General features: G+C 57.8%; 1 protein-coding gene across 1 annotated transcript; it reads right to left on the reverse strand.

Annotated features, from left to right (window-relative positions):
* Positions 1-15,791, reverse strand: MMP28 (matrix metallopeptidase 28). The gene is made up of 8 exons (XM_062614868.1): positions 15,661-15,791; positions 7,825-7,904; positions 7,083-7,246; positions 3,724-3,945; positions 2,937-3,182; positions 2,394-2,543; positions 1,726-1,893; positions 1-808 (listed from the first exon to the last, which is right to left on the reverse strand). Exons 1-8 carry the CDS (start codon positions 15,760-15,762, stop codon positions 414-416), a joined length of 1,527 nt encoding a protein of 508 aa, XP_062470852.1. The 5' UTR covers positions 15,763-15,791; the 3' UTR covers positions 1-413.
* Positions 15,792-16,050: the final 259 nt, after the last annotated feature.

A 16,050-nucleotide genomic window follows, 5' to 3' on the forward strand; every position in this document is an offset into this window, starting at 1 on the left:
TTTTGTCCCATTCTCTCTTTTCTCTTTGGTTGTAACCAGGAAACATTCTTGAGGCTCTTATTTAAACCCCCCCAAGGCCCAAGGTGAGCAATGGCAAAGCACTTCTTTGCCTGGCCATGGCTAAAGGATCAACAGCCCCCAGTCCCAGTGTGGAAGACAAATGCACAGCGATCCCCTGACCATTCACGGGAAGGAGCACTGCAGTCTCATGGCTTATACCCTTGCTTTGCAGTCTTAACATTGTCTCTCCAAGCCTCCAGCCTCTGTCCATGGCAGAGCCGCTGGGGCTGACGGCTCCATCCCCACTGCATCACGCCCGGCTCCAGCCACCCTGCTGGTCCCCTCCAAACCGCTCCCATTCAGTCACACGAAGAGGGCTGCAGGCAGGGGCTCAGAGCCCTGTTTTGTCCAGCTCAGAAGAGGTCCTGCCCACCGCCGGCATCCCAGCAGCCCATCCAGGGCAGCTCTGCCGCCCATTTGCCGCTGGCCACCACTTCCAGCTTCCCCGGGTGGAAGCGCCAGTACCGCTCATCCCTGAAGAAGTAGACGGAGCCGTCGCGGTGGGTGAGGGCACCCGCGGTGCCCGAGGGCAGCCCCTGCCAGTCCCGCAGGCTGCGAGGGTAATAGGGCTCTGGAGCGAGGGGCTCCTCGCCCAGCACGAAGTACTTGGGTCCCTTGAAGAGCACCATGCGCCGGAGCTGCTGGAAGTGCAGCGCCGTGTCCGGGTGCCGCGGGAGCCCGCGGGCGCTGCACTTCAGAGGGAAACCTGCATCCAAGCTGGAGCCCGCGTAGCACCAGCATCTCCCTCCTAGGGAGAGATGGGGAGAGGTTAGGGTCCATCCCAGGGCGGTCCTGCCATGGGGCCTTGTGACATCCACCCTGCTGGTGATCCAAGCAGCACCCATGGAGCGGGATGTGGGGAAACTGATGCACGGTGGCTTGGAGGCATCAAAAGGGACCCCGCGGACAGAGCAAAGCCCCCGTGCTGCCTGCTAGCCCATGCTGCTGCCTTGCAAGCCTCCCCCTTGTTCCCCAGTGTGTGGGGCACGGATCCAGAGCGGTGCTGCCGCAGCAGGAACTGCAGCCGGGGCTGAGCGCTCAGCTCTCCCCACAGAGCCTTATCCCCACAAAGCAGGCAGACAAAAGCCTCTTTCTGCTCACAAGCCGCAGCCTGCTCCAGCCATAGGGAGGGAGGGAGCAGCCGAGGGCTGTGGAGGCAGAGGGGCTTTTGGCTCTCACCCAGCCACAGCAACAAAGCCCCCTTTCTGACCAGCCAGCTCCGGGTTTCCATTCAAAGCTGTGGCTGACCCTGCAGCGGGGCTGCCTGCTTTGACCTCCGTCTACCCAGCCAGCCTGTGGATGGCATTTGAGCTCCCCACAGCAGCTCAGCCCCTAGCGTGGTGCAGGGAGCCATGCGTACCATGAAAACACCGCTCTCAGCTCCCCTCTGCCCATGTGTCACAGGGGACATGTTCTCCCTGAGACCCCAAAGGGTTTGATGCATCTGGTTTTGTTGTTAAACACCAGTGAGCGCTGCTCTACTGTATGGGGAAACTGAGGCTGCGGGGGTGACACCGCCAAGGCCACGCACAGGGCTCCTGTGGGGTTCAGCACACCGGGCACGCAGCGATGCTCCCTCCCTGTACCGCGGGCATCACGGGCAGGAGGAGGTGCTGTGGACACCAGGCAGCCAGGGCAGAGGCAGGAGCTCTCCTGCTCACCTACCTTTGAAGAAGTAGAACTTATTGCTGCTCTGGGACCAGGCAGCGGCATCGATGCCAGCAGGGAGGCCAGGCCAGCGGTTCTGCAGCGGCTGTGGGTCGCTGGCGTTGCCGTGCACCGGCACCATCCAGTAGTGGTTGCCCTTGAAGATGTAGATGTTGTGATCCCCATCTGCAGAGAAGAGGGAGGAGTGAGGATGTCCCGGGTGAGAAACCTCACCCCAGCTCCCATGCGCCGGTTCCCCTCTCCTCCCCATGCAGTGCTTTGAGGACACTCAGGTTTTGGATGCTCCATTCTGCCTTTCCAGCTACACCTCCCTGCTTTCATCGTTCATTGTCTCCAGCCTGGAGAGGATAAAAGCTGAGCACAGCTCCTGCTCAAGGCTTGTCTTTCACACTTGAGCTCCTGCAGTGAATAAGCCTTTGCCATGGCCAAGTGCTAGGATGTTTTCCTTGCTCCTAACACACTGAGCCATCGCTGCATCCTCACGATGGACTTTGTGGCAGCGATGTGCACCAGTGATGCCATCAACCCCAGGAGCAGGTACCGGGTCAGCCAAACCCACCTTTCCCACCACTGTAGCTCAACAGAGCAAGGGGCAAGCTGGGGCAAGCTGGAGCAAAGGGTAGGGATGCATGTTCTGGGAGAGGTTTGCACCATCCAGCACTCACCAGAAGTTATGGCATCGAAGAAGGAGTGGCAGTAATAGGCACTGGGGCTCCTCTGCTGCCGATCCCCACCGTAAGGATCTGTGCTCCAGTCCTGGAAGTGAGTGAAGACCTTCCCCGGGAGCTGGATGGCCAAGCCCTTGGATGGCTTCCCTGGGATGGAGCAAGGGGTGTGAGCTGCAGAGAAGGGGCATGGAACTGGCTTTCCCCAAAGCACTATGTGACCACAAAGCTGGGCTCCAAACACTCCTTTATCCCACTCTCTGGTACCTGTCCCCCTCTATATAGCAGTAGAAAAGACCCCTTATTACCCCCAAAGCATATGCACCGTCCTTTCCGGGGTTGCAAACAAGCACCTAGCAAGCCCAGCCTTCCCTGCCCCGGAGGGCCTGGTACCCATCCCACATGCCCTACCGCATCTTCCTCCCCAGCTGCAAAGGGACGAGGCCCATCCCCACCATGCCCTTTCCACGTAGCCCCCTCCCCTTGTTCCCATCCCTGCTCCTCGCTCTCCACCGCAGGGATGCTCGGGGAAGCCGTGCTCACCGTACAGGCTCTGCACGGCCAAGACATCGTCCCAGCTGAGCACAAAATCCTTGCCGAGCTTCTTGTAGTAGGGAGACATCAGAGCTCTCTTGACGGGGGAGTGCTCCAGCCCCAGCGTGTGCCCGACCTCGTGGGCCACCACGATGAAGAGGTTGCGCCCTTTGCCGCTGTGCAGGGACCAGCGCTCGGCGCTGTCGAAGTGGGCTTCACCGCGCCGGGGGAAGAAGGCGTGAGCCAGGGCACCTCCTGGGGACACAAGAGCCATCAGGGCCTCAGCCACGAACAGGGGCAGTGGGGCACATGCAGCCCCTGTGCTTAAATGTGCGTCAGTTTTAGGTCTTTGGGAGCGCAGCGGCTTCCCATGGCTGTTCCCAGCGGCACATCCAACCCAAACCAGCTGCATGCTCTGTGGTTCATGCGTTTGGTTTCTTGCTGGGCTCGGGCCAGGGATTGAAGCCACCACAATGACCCATGTTGGGAAAGGCTCAGGAAGAGAGAAGCCCTGGGCTTGTCTGATGGTGGGTAAGCAGAAAGGCTCAGCTGGACAGAATGAGCTCAGGTCTGCGGGATGCTGTCAGGGCGGGGAGGACGTGATCCTATAATGAGCATCTCAGCTGCCTCGCAGGCAAGCTTCGGTTGCAGAGCTGGGAGTGAAGACCCCAAATCAGAAAGCAAACTGGGTTATGGGCAGAGCCTTGCCTCCATCCACCCCCCCCCAGCCCTCCTCCCTGCCGGGGAAGAGCCCACGTGGTGAAAGAGAAGCTTACGCGGGGTAAGCGACCAGCACCTGGCCCGTCGAAGGCGTTGTTGAGCCCGTCGTTGTGGTCCCCATGGAAGAAGGTGAGGCGGATGTCGGCGGGGCCGTCGCGCACCTCCCAGAACACCAGCGAGGACACGTTGCTCCAGAGCTCGAAGGCGGCTCTGACGGCGAGGCGCACCTCGTGCTGCGGCAGGTACGGGGGCCAGTTCACCACCCGGTACGTCAGGTGCCGCTTGTACCACCTCCCGCCTGCAAGAGGGACAAGCTCAGCACAAGGATGGGGACCTGGGCTTGTTCTTCCGTCCTGGCTGGAGGAAAGCATCCCGGTGCTGGGAAGAGCCATGGCTTTTCCAAGCTGAAAGTGAAAGTCAATCCAGGAGTCCCACCACCAGCATCAGCATCCTGCACCAGGATCTAACCCATTAAACACATCTGAAGGTGTCTCCACCGGATCCTACCCACATTCCCATGGATGGAGATGCAACCAAACCCTAAGAGAGGGGCCAAAACCTGTTTGAGGAGAGGAGAAGCTGGGGCACCCACTTTGAACCCCTCCTGCCTCATCATGGGCTAATCCAACATGGGTTCCTGACCTGCAGCTCTCTGATGCCAGCTTTATGCCCAGAAGATGCAGCCCAAGGACTGGATTCCAGGGAGAGAAAACAAAGCCACCTCTGCTATAAAGCAGATGCTGATCTCCATCACCCACCCAGGGACCCCAGTCCATCATTCAGCCTGCAGCAAACACTGTCTTTTCACTGCTTCTAAGGACATCCTGACCAGTTCTACCTACAGAAGCCATTGCCTGGAAGCCCAGCTGGGGGTAACCCAGCAGGAGCAAACCACTGCTCAGCATTCATTTTAAAAGCATCAATTTACTAGCAGCACAGATCTTACTGCCCTATGTAGCTCCTTTCAGGGCAGACAGAGCTTGGATGCCACCAGGGCAGATGGTGACAATGAAGGGGATGAGCCTGTGAGACCCCTCTAAGCTGCCAGCCCCCCTCCCACCACACAGGGGTGCAAAGATGTGTGCTCATTCCCCGAGCATCACAGCTCCCTCCTCCTCCTCGGCAGCTCTGGGTACCCCAGGGCCCCATGATTACGGGCATCCAGGGCTGTCCAGGAGTGGGAAAGATGCCATGGGGCCGCGCTGGGGAGATGTGGGTGCCAGCGCCTGTGCTGAGGCGTGGGAGCAGGGACAGATCTCCAGTGCCTGCTCCAGCTGTGCGGGGAACAGCGGGAATGGAGCCCACAGCACACTGGGAATCACTGCTGAGGGTCTGAGCTATGCAAATCTGGTGGGCATCGCATCCTATCCCATCCCATCCCAAACCATCCCACCCCATCCTATCCCATCCCAAACCATCCCACCCCTCTGTTTCCTTCTCCCCCATTTCTGAGCAGCGGCCCTGGGCCAGCTGGTTGCACTCCTTGGGGCAGAATCAATTCTTCCTGCTCATCATTGCAGCAACAGCCTCCAAGTCTAAAGGCACACAGCTCTGCTTTCCAGCCAGGACAATTCCCTGCATGGCAAAGGCTCAATACCTGCCTAGATGGCTGCAGTCTAAGATAAAGCCCTGGCATCCCATCCTTCCCTCCACAGGAGCAGAGCATCTCCTGCTGGAGAAGGATGAATGGCACCAGCGGGCAGGGGATAGGAGGCTCCAGCCGCAGCATCTCCCTTGTAAGAGCACCAGCAGGCCAGGCTGGGTGAGGTAAATGGGGCCAACTCTCAGCAAGAGGAAGGCTGGGCAACACACGCAGCCACTAAGCCCAGGATAATGACGGCAGGGATCTCCCCAAGGGGAAATCCAGGATGCTGGCTGCAGGACATGCATCTGGCCACGGTCCTGCTGGTCAGCAGAGCTCCCGCCCAGCTCCAGTGCCTATAAAGCCCAGCAAGGCAGCTGGAAGCAAGTGACCGCTTCCCAGTGCCCTGCACTGCAGACCCCAATTTCCTGCTGGGAGATGGGTGGGTAACGAAGCACTTTGCTGGCTCAGCTGCATTGGCTTCCTGTTCCAAGCGGATAAACAGCCAGCTTAGCACAAAGCCTCTGGCCTTCCTGGACGGGGCCACCAGCCATGTGGGCACCATCCCTCCTTGTTGCCTGAGGGCACCGCCATGGCATCACTCCCATCCCTCTGCCTGCAGGCACTGCCATGGCATCACTCCCATCTCTCTGTCTGCAGGCACTGCCATGGCATCACTCCCATCTCTCTGCCTGCAGGCACTACCATGGCATCGCTCCCATTCTACTGCCTGCAGGCACTGCCATGGCATCACTCCCATCCTACTGCCTGCAGGCACTGCCATGGCATCACTCCCATCTCTCTGTCTGCAGGCACTGCCATGGCATCGCTTCCATTCTACTGCCTGCAGGCACTGCCATGGCATCACTCCCATCCTGCTGCCTGTGGGCACTGCCATGGCATCACTCCCATCTCTCTGTCTGCAGGCACTGCCATGGCATCGCTTCCATTCTACTGCCTGCAGGCACTGCCATGGCATCGCTCCCATCCCTCTGCCTGCAGGCACTGCTGTAGCATCACTCCCACCCCGCTGCCTGTGGGCACTGCCATGGCATTGCTCCCATCCCACTGCCTGTGGGCACTGCCATGGCATCACTCCCATCCCTCTGCCTGCAGGCACTGCCATGGCATCACTCCCATCCCTCTGCCTGCAGGCACTGCCATGGCATCACTCCCACCCCGCTGCCTGCAGGCACTGCCATGGCATCACTCCCATCCTGCTGCCTGCAGGCACTGCCATGGCATCGCTCCCACCCCTCTGCCTGCAGGCACTGCCACCTGCAGTGCCACTGCACCCCAGCTTGCTGGCACAGATCTGCCACCACCAGACCACCGGAGCTTTTAAAGCCCTCCCTTCTCTGCCTCATCACCATGCCCTGGGCACAGCAGCCCCTCTGCCTGCAGGATGGAGCCTGCAGGAGTGGTGCTGTGTATCAGGGGTTTGTAAGGAAAGCCAGAGGCAGGAGGAGGATGATGGGGATGTCTCCTGGGGCCGTCCATCGCCAGCCCTGCCAGATGCAGAGACAGCCTGACAAGGCACAGAGCCCTTTCTTAATCTCGCCTTCATTTTTCCCATGTCTTAAGCGCAGCTGGCCCCAGCCCTCTTGCTCTCTAGGAATCCAGTTACTCACCCACAAGCCTGGGAGGCAGGCTGTGGGAGACAAGAGGCCAAATCCTGGACACTCAGCAGCAAGAGAAGTTGCTCAGAGCAGAGTTAAACCCCTTAATGTGGCTGGAACACCTCCCTTCGGCCAGGCTGCGCCAGCACCAACAGGTTTTGTGGTTACTGCTGGATAACCAACACACATTCAGAGTGCCAAAGCCCATCAGAGAACCCCACAGCCAGCGCTCACCGTGCTGCACAGTGCGCCTGTGGCGCCGGGTGCTGGGTGCCCGTTGTGTCCCTGTGGTGCGGCTCTCCCCATCACCGGTGCCACACCGCGGCAGAGCCATCTGATGGAGTGTGGGGGCATCCAGGACCCCGCTGAGCGGGAGGTGGGTCACCCGCTGGAAATCCCTGGGAAAGGAAGGGAGACGTCAGCACACACATCCGAAATCCCGCAGCTGGGTTGGGTGTGCTCGTGTTTGACCTGATGAGCTTCATGCCCCTCCAACAGGAACGCATCCAGGTGATAAAACCAGACGGGTTTTGCTCTGCAACCACATCTGACCAGTGAGCCGCCTCCTAGCAGGGCAAAACTGGACAGAAGAGCCTGAAAAATGCCTTTTCCAGCTTGTAGCCCCAGTTGTTTGACTTTGCACCTGACTTCGAGCAGGGTCAGGCCAGGGATGCTCCAGTGTCAGTGTGTTCCCATTAGCAGAAGCCCGAGCAGGGGCTGTCAGCTCACCCCTGACATCTCCCAGCCATCCCCAACCTTGGCCTCGCTGCATGGGGAGCTGTATGGGGAGCAGCAGGCCATAAAAGGGAAAGCACAGCGAGGCACGGGGCTGCCAGCAGCCAGCATCCAGCTGGGCACGGACCAGCTCCTCCAGAAGGGGCCGGTTGTGCTTTACCATCAGAGCGTGTGAGATGCCGGCAGCATCCGTGCAGCCGGAGCTGCTGCGTTAGTGCTTGGGTGAAACAAAGGCTTGTACCTCAGTGCATCCGTGAACTCATCAGGGCTGTGTGTGCCGGGAGCCTGCTTCCCAAAGTAGCCGTATTTCTCCAGGAATAGCTGGAAGAAGAGACATGGGAGAGGCACAGCTCAGAGCAGGGGCAGGCATTAGCTTAGGAATAAGGGAAAACTGGAGATGGGGTGGGAAACAGTGCTGCAAAGATGGGACTGGGCAGAAAAGCTTGGGTTTATTCCTGGCACCTCAGCACCCCAAACCTGCGCTCACACAGGGTTATGTGTGTCTCCCCCCCCCAGTGTTTTTGGTTCTCTTGGTGTTTGGCCATGGTGAGGTGGAGGCGGAGGAGGAAACATCGCTACCAACAGATCAGAAAGCCCTGCTGCCGTGTCACCCGCGGGCAGAGCCACCAACCCCACAGCTTGAATCACCTCAGCTCAGCGCAATGACTACGTTAAAGGCTCGAGTGCTGTGGGCACGAAGAGTGGGGTGAGACGGGGTCAGGCTGCAGCCTCCCCCCATCCCCATGCAGGATGTGCTGCTGCAAAGCGGAGACGCTCTGGGGGCAATCTGCTCTGCCAAACCATTCTTCTTCTTATCAGCCCTTGACATGGACGGAGATGGTTGCTCTGAACTGGCTCCAGCACCGAAATTGCATGTTAAGGAAAATAAACAGCTTCCCTCTGCTCAGCCCGTGCCCCAGCTCCCGGAGAAGTGAATATTCCTGGTCACAGGAATGCTCCACACCCGCCGGGGCCGTCTGCAGGGGTCAAACAAGCGGCTCAGCATCCTGTGAGGGCAGAACTGGAGTTCTAGTAATGAGCAACAGAAAGGGAAAGTGGCTGCTTCATTTCCCGCATCCCAGAGGAGATGTGGGCTGAGCACCAGGAATGCCACGGGCTGCCCCGGGACAGAACTGCAGAAACTCGGGCTTCTAAAGCCTCTTCCCATCCTGCTTGTCTCAGGACAGGGGAAAGCAGGGGGAGGGTGTTAACCTGCACAAGATGCTGCTCCTGACTGTCTACTTCCAGAGGGTGATTCAATCCCACTGCACCCCCCATCCCTTCCTGGGCACATCCCTTTGCCTGGCAGGGATTGGGAACGGTTGCTGGATATGGCAGCCCTGGGGTGCGCCAGAGCATGTCTCTCTCCTCCTCCTCCTCCTGCCCAAACCCTTCGCTTGCTGTTAACAGTCATCATCACGTCATCCCCACACACTCATCCCCTGTGCCCGCCAGCTCCCTGCAGGCACCTTCCATGTGCTCCTGCACCCGCTGAGTCTGATCTCCTCCTTTACACCCCTTCTACCTGGAGCATCCCATTCCATTAGCAAGGACCAGCACATCCTCCTGCCGGGACACGCTCTTCACCAAAGCCCCAGCCTAAAAACCTGGTTGTGCTTCCCACCAAAAACATTCTCCAACTCGGCTGGAGGTACCAGCATCTTGGAGCAGCATCAGGCTGCAGCAGTGAAAGCATCAGTGTCACCCAGACACTGCGCACCCCGTCCCACTGAGGTTAAATCGGGCATGAGCTTGTTTGCTGAGTGAAGCTACACCACCTCTGCATGAGGATGGACCATAGAGCCTGGACATGGCACCTCCACAGCCACAGGGGGATAAATCCCCCCTTTACATGGGTACCAGCAGCAACTCAGGATGCGCACACAGTGGAGGATACGGGGATGGAGGAGCCTCACAGGGATGCATGGCAGGGAGGTTTGAAGAGTAGTCTGGGGAGGAGGAGGAGGGATCTGGCCTCTTTCTCTGCAGTTGTGTTTTCACAATGTTCTCCTCCAGTTAGAAAAGCACCAGCTACATATATGGATGTGTGGTGATAATCCCAGCACTTACATCACCGCAGATAAATGCGAGCTCCAAAGCACCAAAGCACCCAGACAGAGCCCCAGTCTGTAAACCTTTCCTACCACAGTTTTGCTTCCACCCATCATCTAAAACATAACAATTTGAAGCTATTTCCTCCCCTGTAACCTAACACAAGCCCATTTTTCAAGCATGAAAATGGGGTTTTCCCCACCATGATCTCATGAAGGCTTGAAACCCCATCTGGACCATCAGCATACATGGCAAACAGCAACGGCTGTCGCAGCAGCTGCTCCTGAGCAGCACCACGATGTACAAAGGCCACTGGTTTTATTATATCTGTCCACGTCTCCCTGAGCTTTGCAAGTCCAACCAAAGCAGCAGTTTCCTTGTAGCTTCTGGCCCCTAGGGACCAGAGGCTTTGCAGGGCTACAGGGGAACCCAAGAGCCCCATAGCACAGTGTCCTGTGCCCAAACTAGTGCTCAAGACCCCCTCCAGCACTGCCCATGCCCTGCACATCCCCCTGGGACCAGCCAGGCTTTGTTAAGGCTGTGTGGAAGCTGGCACATCCCATTAAACCTCTCCAGAGGCTGCAATGCAAAGCCTGGCCATGCTGGGAAAACCGCCTCCCGGCTGCCCCAGACAGGGAAATGCTCTTTTCCATACAATGGGGAAAGAAAAACAGCAGGAAACCAAGGACTGAACATTAACACGAAATATGCCCAGCTCCTGCTCTGCACCAGGGAGGGAAAAGAGGAAAGATCCAGCTGCCCAGGAGCCAGTGATAGGGTGGAAAAGCCTTTGGAGCGGCAGCAGGGAGAGCAGGAGGAGAGTTTGGGACTGACAAGAGGGACCCTTCCCACCACAGGGCTCTGATGTGGAGCTGGACACAGCCCTGGAAATCATCTCTGTGGAGAGCTAAAGCCAAGGAAACACCTTGCCCTTGACCACAGGCATCCCAGTGGAACACAGCCAGCAGTAAATACAATCAGACCTCCCTCTCTGGAAACCGGGATAACAACAGTGCAGAGCAGCAGGCTCTGGTCCTGCATGCCCCCACTCCACACACTCAGCTTCTGGCACCTTTCCACCACTTAAGTGATGGAGAAGCCTCACGCTGGGCTCTCACTGACTGTGGTCCCCTGTGCTCCGCATGGATACAGCCCCATCCCTCCCCTCCATCCCTCAGCAACAGAGGGAAGGGATCGCATCCTGCCGCAGGGTGGGCTGGAATTCCAAGCCATGGTTACAGTAGCTGATGACCTGGGGTTGAATCATGAGACAACAGCAGCCCAAGGGGATCTCCTCAGCCCTGGTGCCCATCAGCCCCAGGCTGCATCCCACAGCACCACCAAGACAGACACAGGGGAAGCTGCAGCTCCTGCTTTGCTGCCTCAGGTTCCCTCAAGCACAGACACAAGCAGAGCTGACCCCAGCATCTCCTCCTGCCCATTGGGTTGCTGCCTGCCTGCGGGCTGCCTTTAGAAGATGTCGAGGCCTTTAAACACACTCATTTGTCTTTTCTCTCCCAAGCCACATTCCTGCCTGCGCTTGCAAACCCTTTGGCAGAGCCCTCGGGTCTTTTGTTTAAGTGTGTGTGTAAGTATCTGTATAAATATTGTATACAGAGACACACAAGAAGGGAGATTAGCAAGCACTTGGGCATCCTCCTGCTGCAAAGACAGCGGAACCTCGGCTAATTCTGCATGTTAACGACAGAGGGTGATTAAACCCTGATCCCCATCCGGCTGCTCCCCTCCTGTGCCAAATCCGGTCCTGAAGGAATCTCCTCTCCCAGCTGCCCCTCCTGAAATGCTGCTCCAGCAGCAGTTTACCTCCTCACCACTGAAGATGAGGAGCTGGGAGACTCTGCACCCAGGTTCTGTTAAGCTCCTTTTGTTTCCATACTTCTGGAGCTGAGAAGCAGGACTAAAACCCCTCCTGGTTTCAGTAACCCGCATCTTCAGGATGCTGAGCTCTCTGCTCTCCCCCCTCTGCCTGGACAGGAGGGATGCTTCGGGACAGGAGCAACAAACATCACTCAAAAGGAAAGAAACACCATGAGATACACCAGGGTTGGTGTTCTCCGCTTCTGGGGCTGCAAATCACTGCTTTGTGTGCGTGTTAAATAGAGGGATATCTCACCGGCAATCACTACAATTCACTCCTGCATTGGAAACGAGCTCCAGAGCCATGTGAATGCGACCCAAAGCACTTGGGGAGAGCAGGGATAGAACAGGGCTTGGCCAAACCTTCCCCTGCGAATACCAGAGCAGCAGACAAACCAGTCTGGTCACGCAGCCTGGTTCTGCTTTCATGTCAGAGGAGAGAAAGGAAGCCAGACGCTCCATCCTCGCCCTCCACCGGGATGGGAACCCCCTGCCTGGCGGGCGTTATTCCCTGTAACAGGCAGGGATTGTCTGGGAACGGAGCTGGGAAGAAAGGGGGGCTGTTCACACTGTGTGACTCAGGGGCTGCTCGGCACACGGGTGCCTTGGAACCACTTCCCACATCCCCACTGTCTCAAAAGCCTTGGGTTTTACATCCTCTCACAGGGGTGATGGCACCTGAGTATTTCCTCCTCTCCTCCACTCCTTCCATTGCTGTGCAGAGGCTGAACAGCAGGAATTCCTCCCAGGGAGAAGGATTTCTTCCTCTTTATGTCAATGTGGGGGTTCCCTGGAGCACACGGGGGTCCCAGCTGACCCCAAGGCCCATAGGGTACCAGAGACCCTCGCACCAGCCAGGCTGCACTCAGCATCCAGCATCCCGACTGGAAGTCTGCTCCATAAAGGAGCTCATCCGGACACTGGAGCGTTTCTAAGCACAGCTATGGCTCAGAGCCCAGGCTAAATGTGAGCCTTTGGGTTGCAAAGTCAGAGGTCAAGTGCAGGGGGAAGAGGGACAGGATAGGGAAAAGTAAGAGAGGGAGAAGGAGGACAGGATAGGAAAAGAAGATACCAATAGAAAATAAGCCAGAATGCGAGTGGCTCAGTCCCTCAGTCTCGCTCCCCATTCCCATTCCCATTCCCAGCTTTTCTCAGATTTCTACCCAACTTTGATTCCCATCACAACAGACCTGTAGCTTCTCACACAAGGGGCTCTATGGTCCTTTGCCCCTGGCCCCACCAGCGCTCTGCCTTGCTCTTCACTCCCAAGCCGGGATGAGCTCTCTTGTGCCTTGTATTCCACACCATTCCCCTGGGATCGGGGAGACTCGGGCACTATCACACCCCCCAAACTGCCATCCCGAGCACAGCCCAGGTCTGCCAAGCTACGTGCTCCAGCCCTTCTCCTGCCTGGAGCCTGCAGATAACGACAGGATTTAGCACACAAATGGTTCAAATTGGGTTTCCTAACTTCTTTTTTGTCTCTTGGAGTGGCAATCGACACAAAGGCGCTGAAAAGCAGGGCAGGAGCCAGGAAAACAACACCGCTGGGTGCTTTATCCCTCTTTTACAGCCCATTGCTGCAAACTTCACCTGGTTTAAAAGCAATAAGAATAAAGGCTTAGAAGCAAAGCCTGGCAGTGGTCTGAAAGCCACAAGTCACGGGAGCTATTGGATGCTACAGGAGACATTCAGCTCCCTCTTTAAAAGCAGCATTATCTGCTCAGTTCATTTAGACAAGCTTTGTTAGCCCAGATTCTCTGTGTTTCCACTGTGTACGTGGTCCCTGGCCAGCACAGCACATCTCACTGGGAAAACTGAGGCAGGGAGATAGGAAGACATCGGCGAGGAACCCAAAGGCAGCTCTTGCCCCCAACGAGCTGCTTTTAGAGTGAATCTGAAGTGAATTCTGAGCACTAAGAACTTCGCAAGTTTGTTTTTCTCCAGGGCACACTGGGAGGAGCACATGGATAAATCCCCTCTTCAGAGCAGCATCTCCCAGAGAAGCCTGCACATTAAAACAACCCTTCAAGCATTTATTGCATGTGAAACCCCAGTTAATGCGCTAGGATTTGCTGGGGTTTCGGATCAAGCATCTGGGCAAACGTGCACTGGATTGGTGCCTAAACAAGAGAAAATCCCCAACACAACCTCTGTTCACCAGCCAAACCTCACACCTCGTCCTCCCAAACCAAATAGGAACGGATGGGGCATGGAGGGACAATGATAGGGGGACAAAAAGAGGAAGTCCAAACAGAGGCGATGGGACAGCCCTGGGGAGAGGCAGAGGAGGGGAAAGCCTGGTTTTTGTCCCTTGGGATTTGCCTGGAGATGGGAAGTTTGTGGCACACGGGGCTCAATGTGTGGTTGTGCCTGTGCGGGATACACATAACAGGCACTCACAGCACGCGTGGATGAACAAACGTCAGGCCCTCGTGGGCATGCACCTATGGTGTTAATGTACCTCAGGGATATGTCCATGCCTATGGCACAGGCACACACCTATGGCACTTGTACTCCTATGGCATGAGTACACCTGGGGCTTGCACACACCTACGGCATGGGCACACCCAGGGTATGGGCACCCCTATGACATGCACACACCTATGGCACTTGCGTGCCTATGGCATGGGCACACCTATGACATGCACATGCCTATGACATTTATACACCCTTGGAACACACACACCAGTAGCATGGGCATACTTGGGGCCGGCACATGCCTATGGTATGCACACACCCATGACACATACACACCTGTCACATAGGCACATCTATGGCACACACACACCCCTATAGCACAGGTTCACACCCCTATAGCATGGGTTCACACACCCCTACAGCAAGGGTTCACACATCCCTATAGCAAAGGTTCACACACACTTATAGCACAGGTTTACACATACCTATAGTACAGGTTCATATCTATAGTACAGGCTCATGCACAGCTATAGCACGGGTTCACACACCCCTATAGCACAGACACACGAGGGCTCACACACGTATAGCATGGGCACACACACATCTATAACACAGGCACACCAGGGCTCACACACCCCTATAGCACAGGTTCATGCACCCCTGTAGCATAGGCACACTGAGGCTCACACACACCTATAGCATGGGCACAGCGGGGTTCACACACATACATAGCATGGACACACTCACACCTATAGCACAAGCACACCGGGGCACGCATACATATATATCATGGGCTCACACACCCCTATAGCACAGGCTCATGCACCCCCATAGCATAGGCACACTGGGGCTCACACACCCCTATAGCACAGGTTCATGTACCCCTGTAGCATAGGCACACTGGGGCTCACACACACCTATAGCATGGGCACACCGGGGTTCACACACATACATAGCATGGACACACTCACACCTATAGCACGAGCACACCGGGGCACGCATACATATATATCATGGGCTCACACACCCCTATAGCACAGGCACACCAGGGCTCACACACCCCTATAGCACGGGCACACCAGGGCTCACACACCCCTATAGCACGGGCATACCAGGGCTCACACACCCTTATAGCACAGGTTCATGCACCCCTGTAGCATAGGCACACTGGGGCTCACACACACCTATAGCACGGGCACACTGGGGCTCACACACCCCTATAGCACGGGCACACCGGGGCTCACACACCCCTATAGCATGAGCACACCAGGGCTCACACACCCCTATAGCATGAGCACACCAGGGCTCACACACCCCTATAGCATGAGCACACCGGGGCTCACACACCCCTATAGCACGGGCACACCAGGGCTCACACACACCTATAGCATGAGCACACCGGGGCTCACACACACCTATAGCACGGGCACAGCAGGGCTCACACACACCTATAGCACAGGCACACCGGGGCTCACACACCCCTATAGCATGAGCACACCGGGACACACACACCCCTATAGCACGGGCACACTGGGGCTCACACACCCCTATAGCACGGGCACAGCGGGGCTCACACACCCCTATAGCACGGGCACACCGGGTCTCACACACCCCTATAGCACGGTCTCACACTACGCCCTGGCTCAGGACATCGCGACGCCGGTGCCGGCCCCCCCGCTCCCTCCGGCCCGTTCCCCGGTTCCCCGCAGCCCGGTTCCGCTCCTACCTCCGCGTCCCGCCGCTGCCGAGCTGCCGGTCCGGGCTGCGCTGCCGCCAGCAGCCCCAGCGCCAGCGTTGCCCGCAGCGCCCCGGCCGCCCGCGGCCCCATGCCCGCACCGCACCGCACCGCACCGCTCCGCTCCCACCGGCCCCACTCGCCTCTCTCCGCCCGGCCCCGGGGGGCGGCCCCCTCCCGGCCCGGCCCCGGCCGAGGGCTGGGCTCCACCGCTCGCTCCCGCAGCCCCGGCACCGCCCGCCCTCGGCCGGGACTCGCCTCGCGTCCCCCTGCACACAGCGAGGTTAGGAGGGAGCTGAGCCCGTCCTGCACCCACCCGGCTCCAGCAGCACCCGGGCTGGGTCCTCGTCCGTCTCCCCTGTGCAGCATCTCTGCTCTGCG

This window comes from Pezoporus occidentalis, unplaced genomic scaffold (genome assembly GCF_034315485.1).
Source record: "Pezoporus occidentalis ecotype Australia unplaced genomic scaffold, CSIRO_AGI_Poc_V1 ctg179, whole genome shotgun sequence".
Lineage (NCBI taxonomy): Eukaryota > Metazoa > Chordata > Aves > Psittaciformes > Psittacidae > Pezoporus > Pezoporus occidentalis.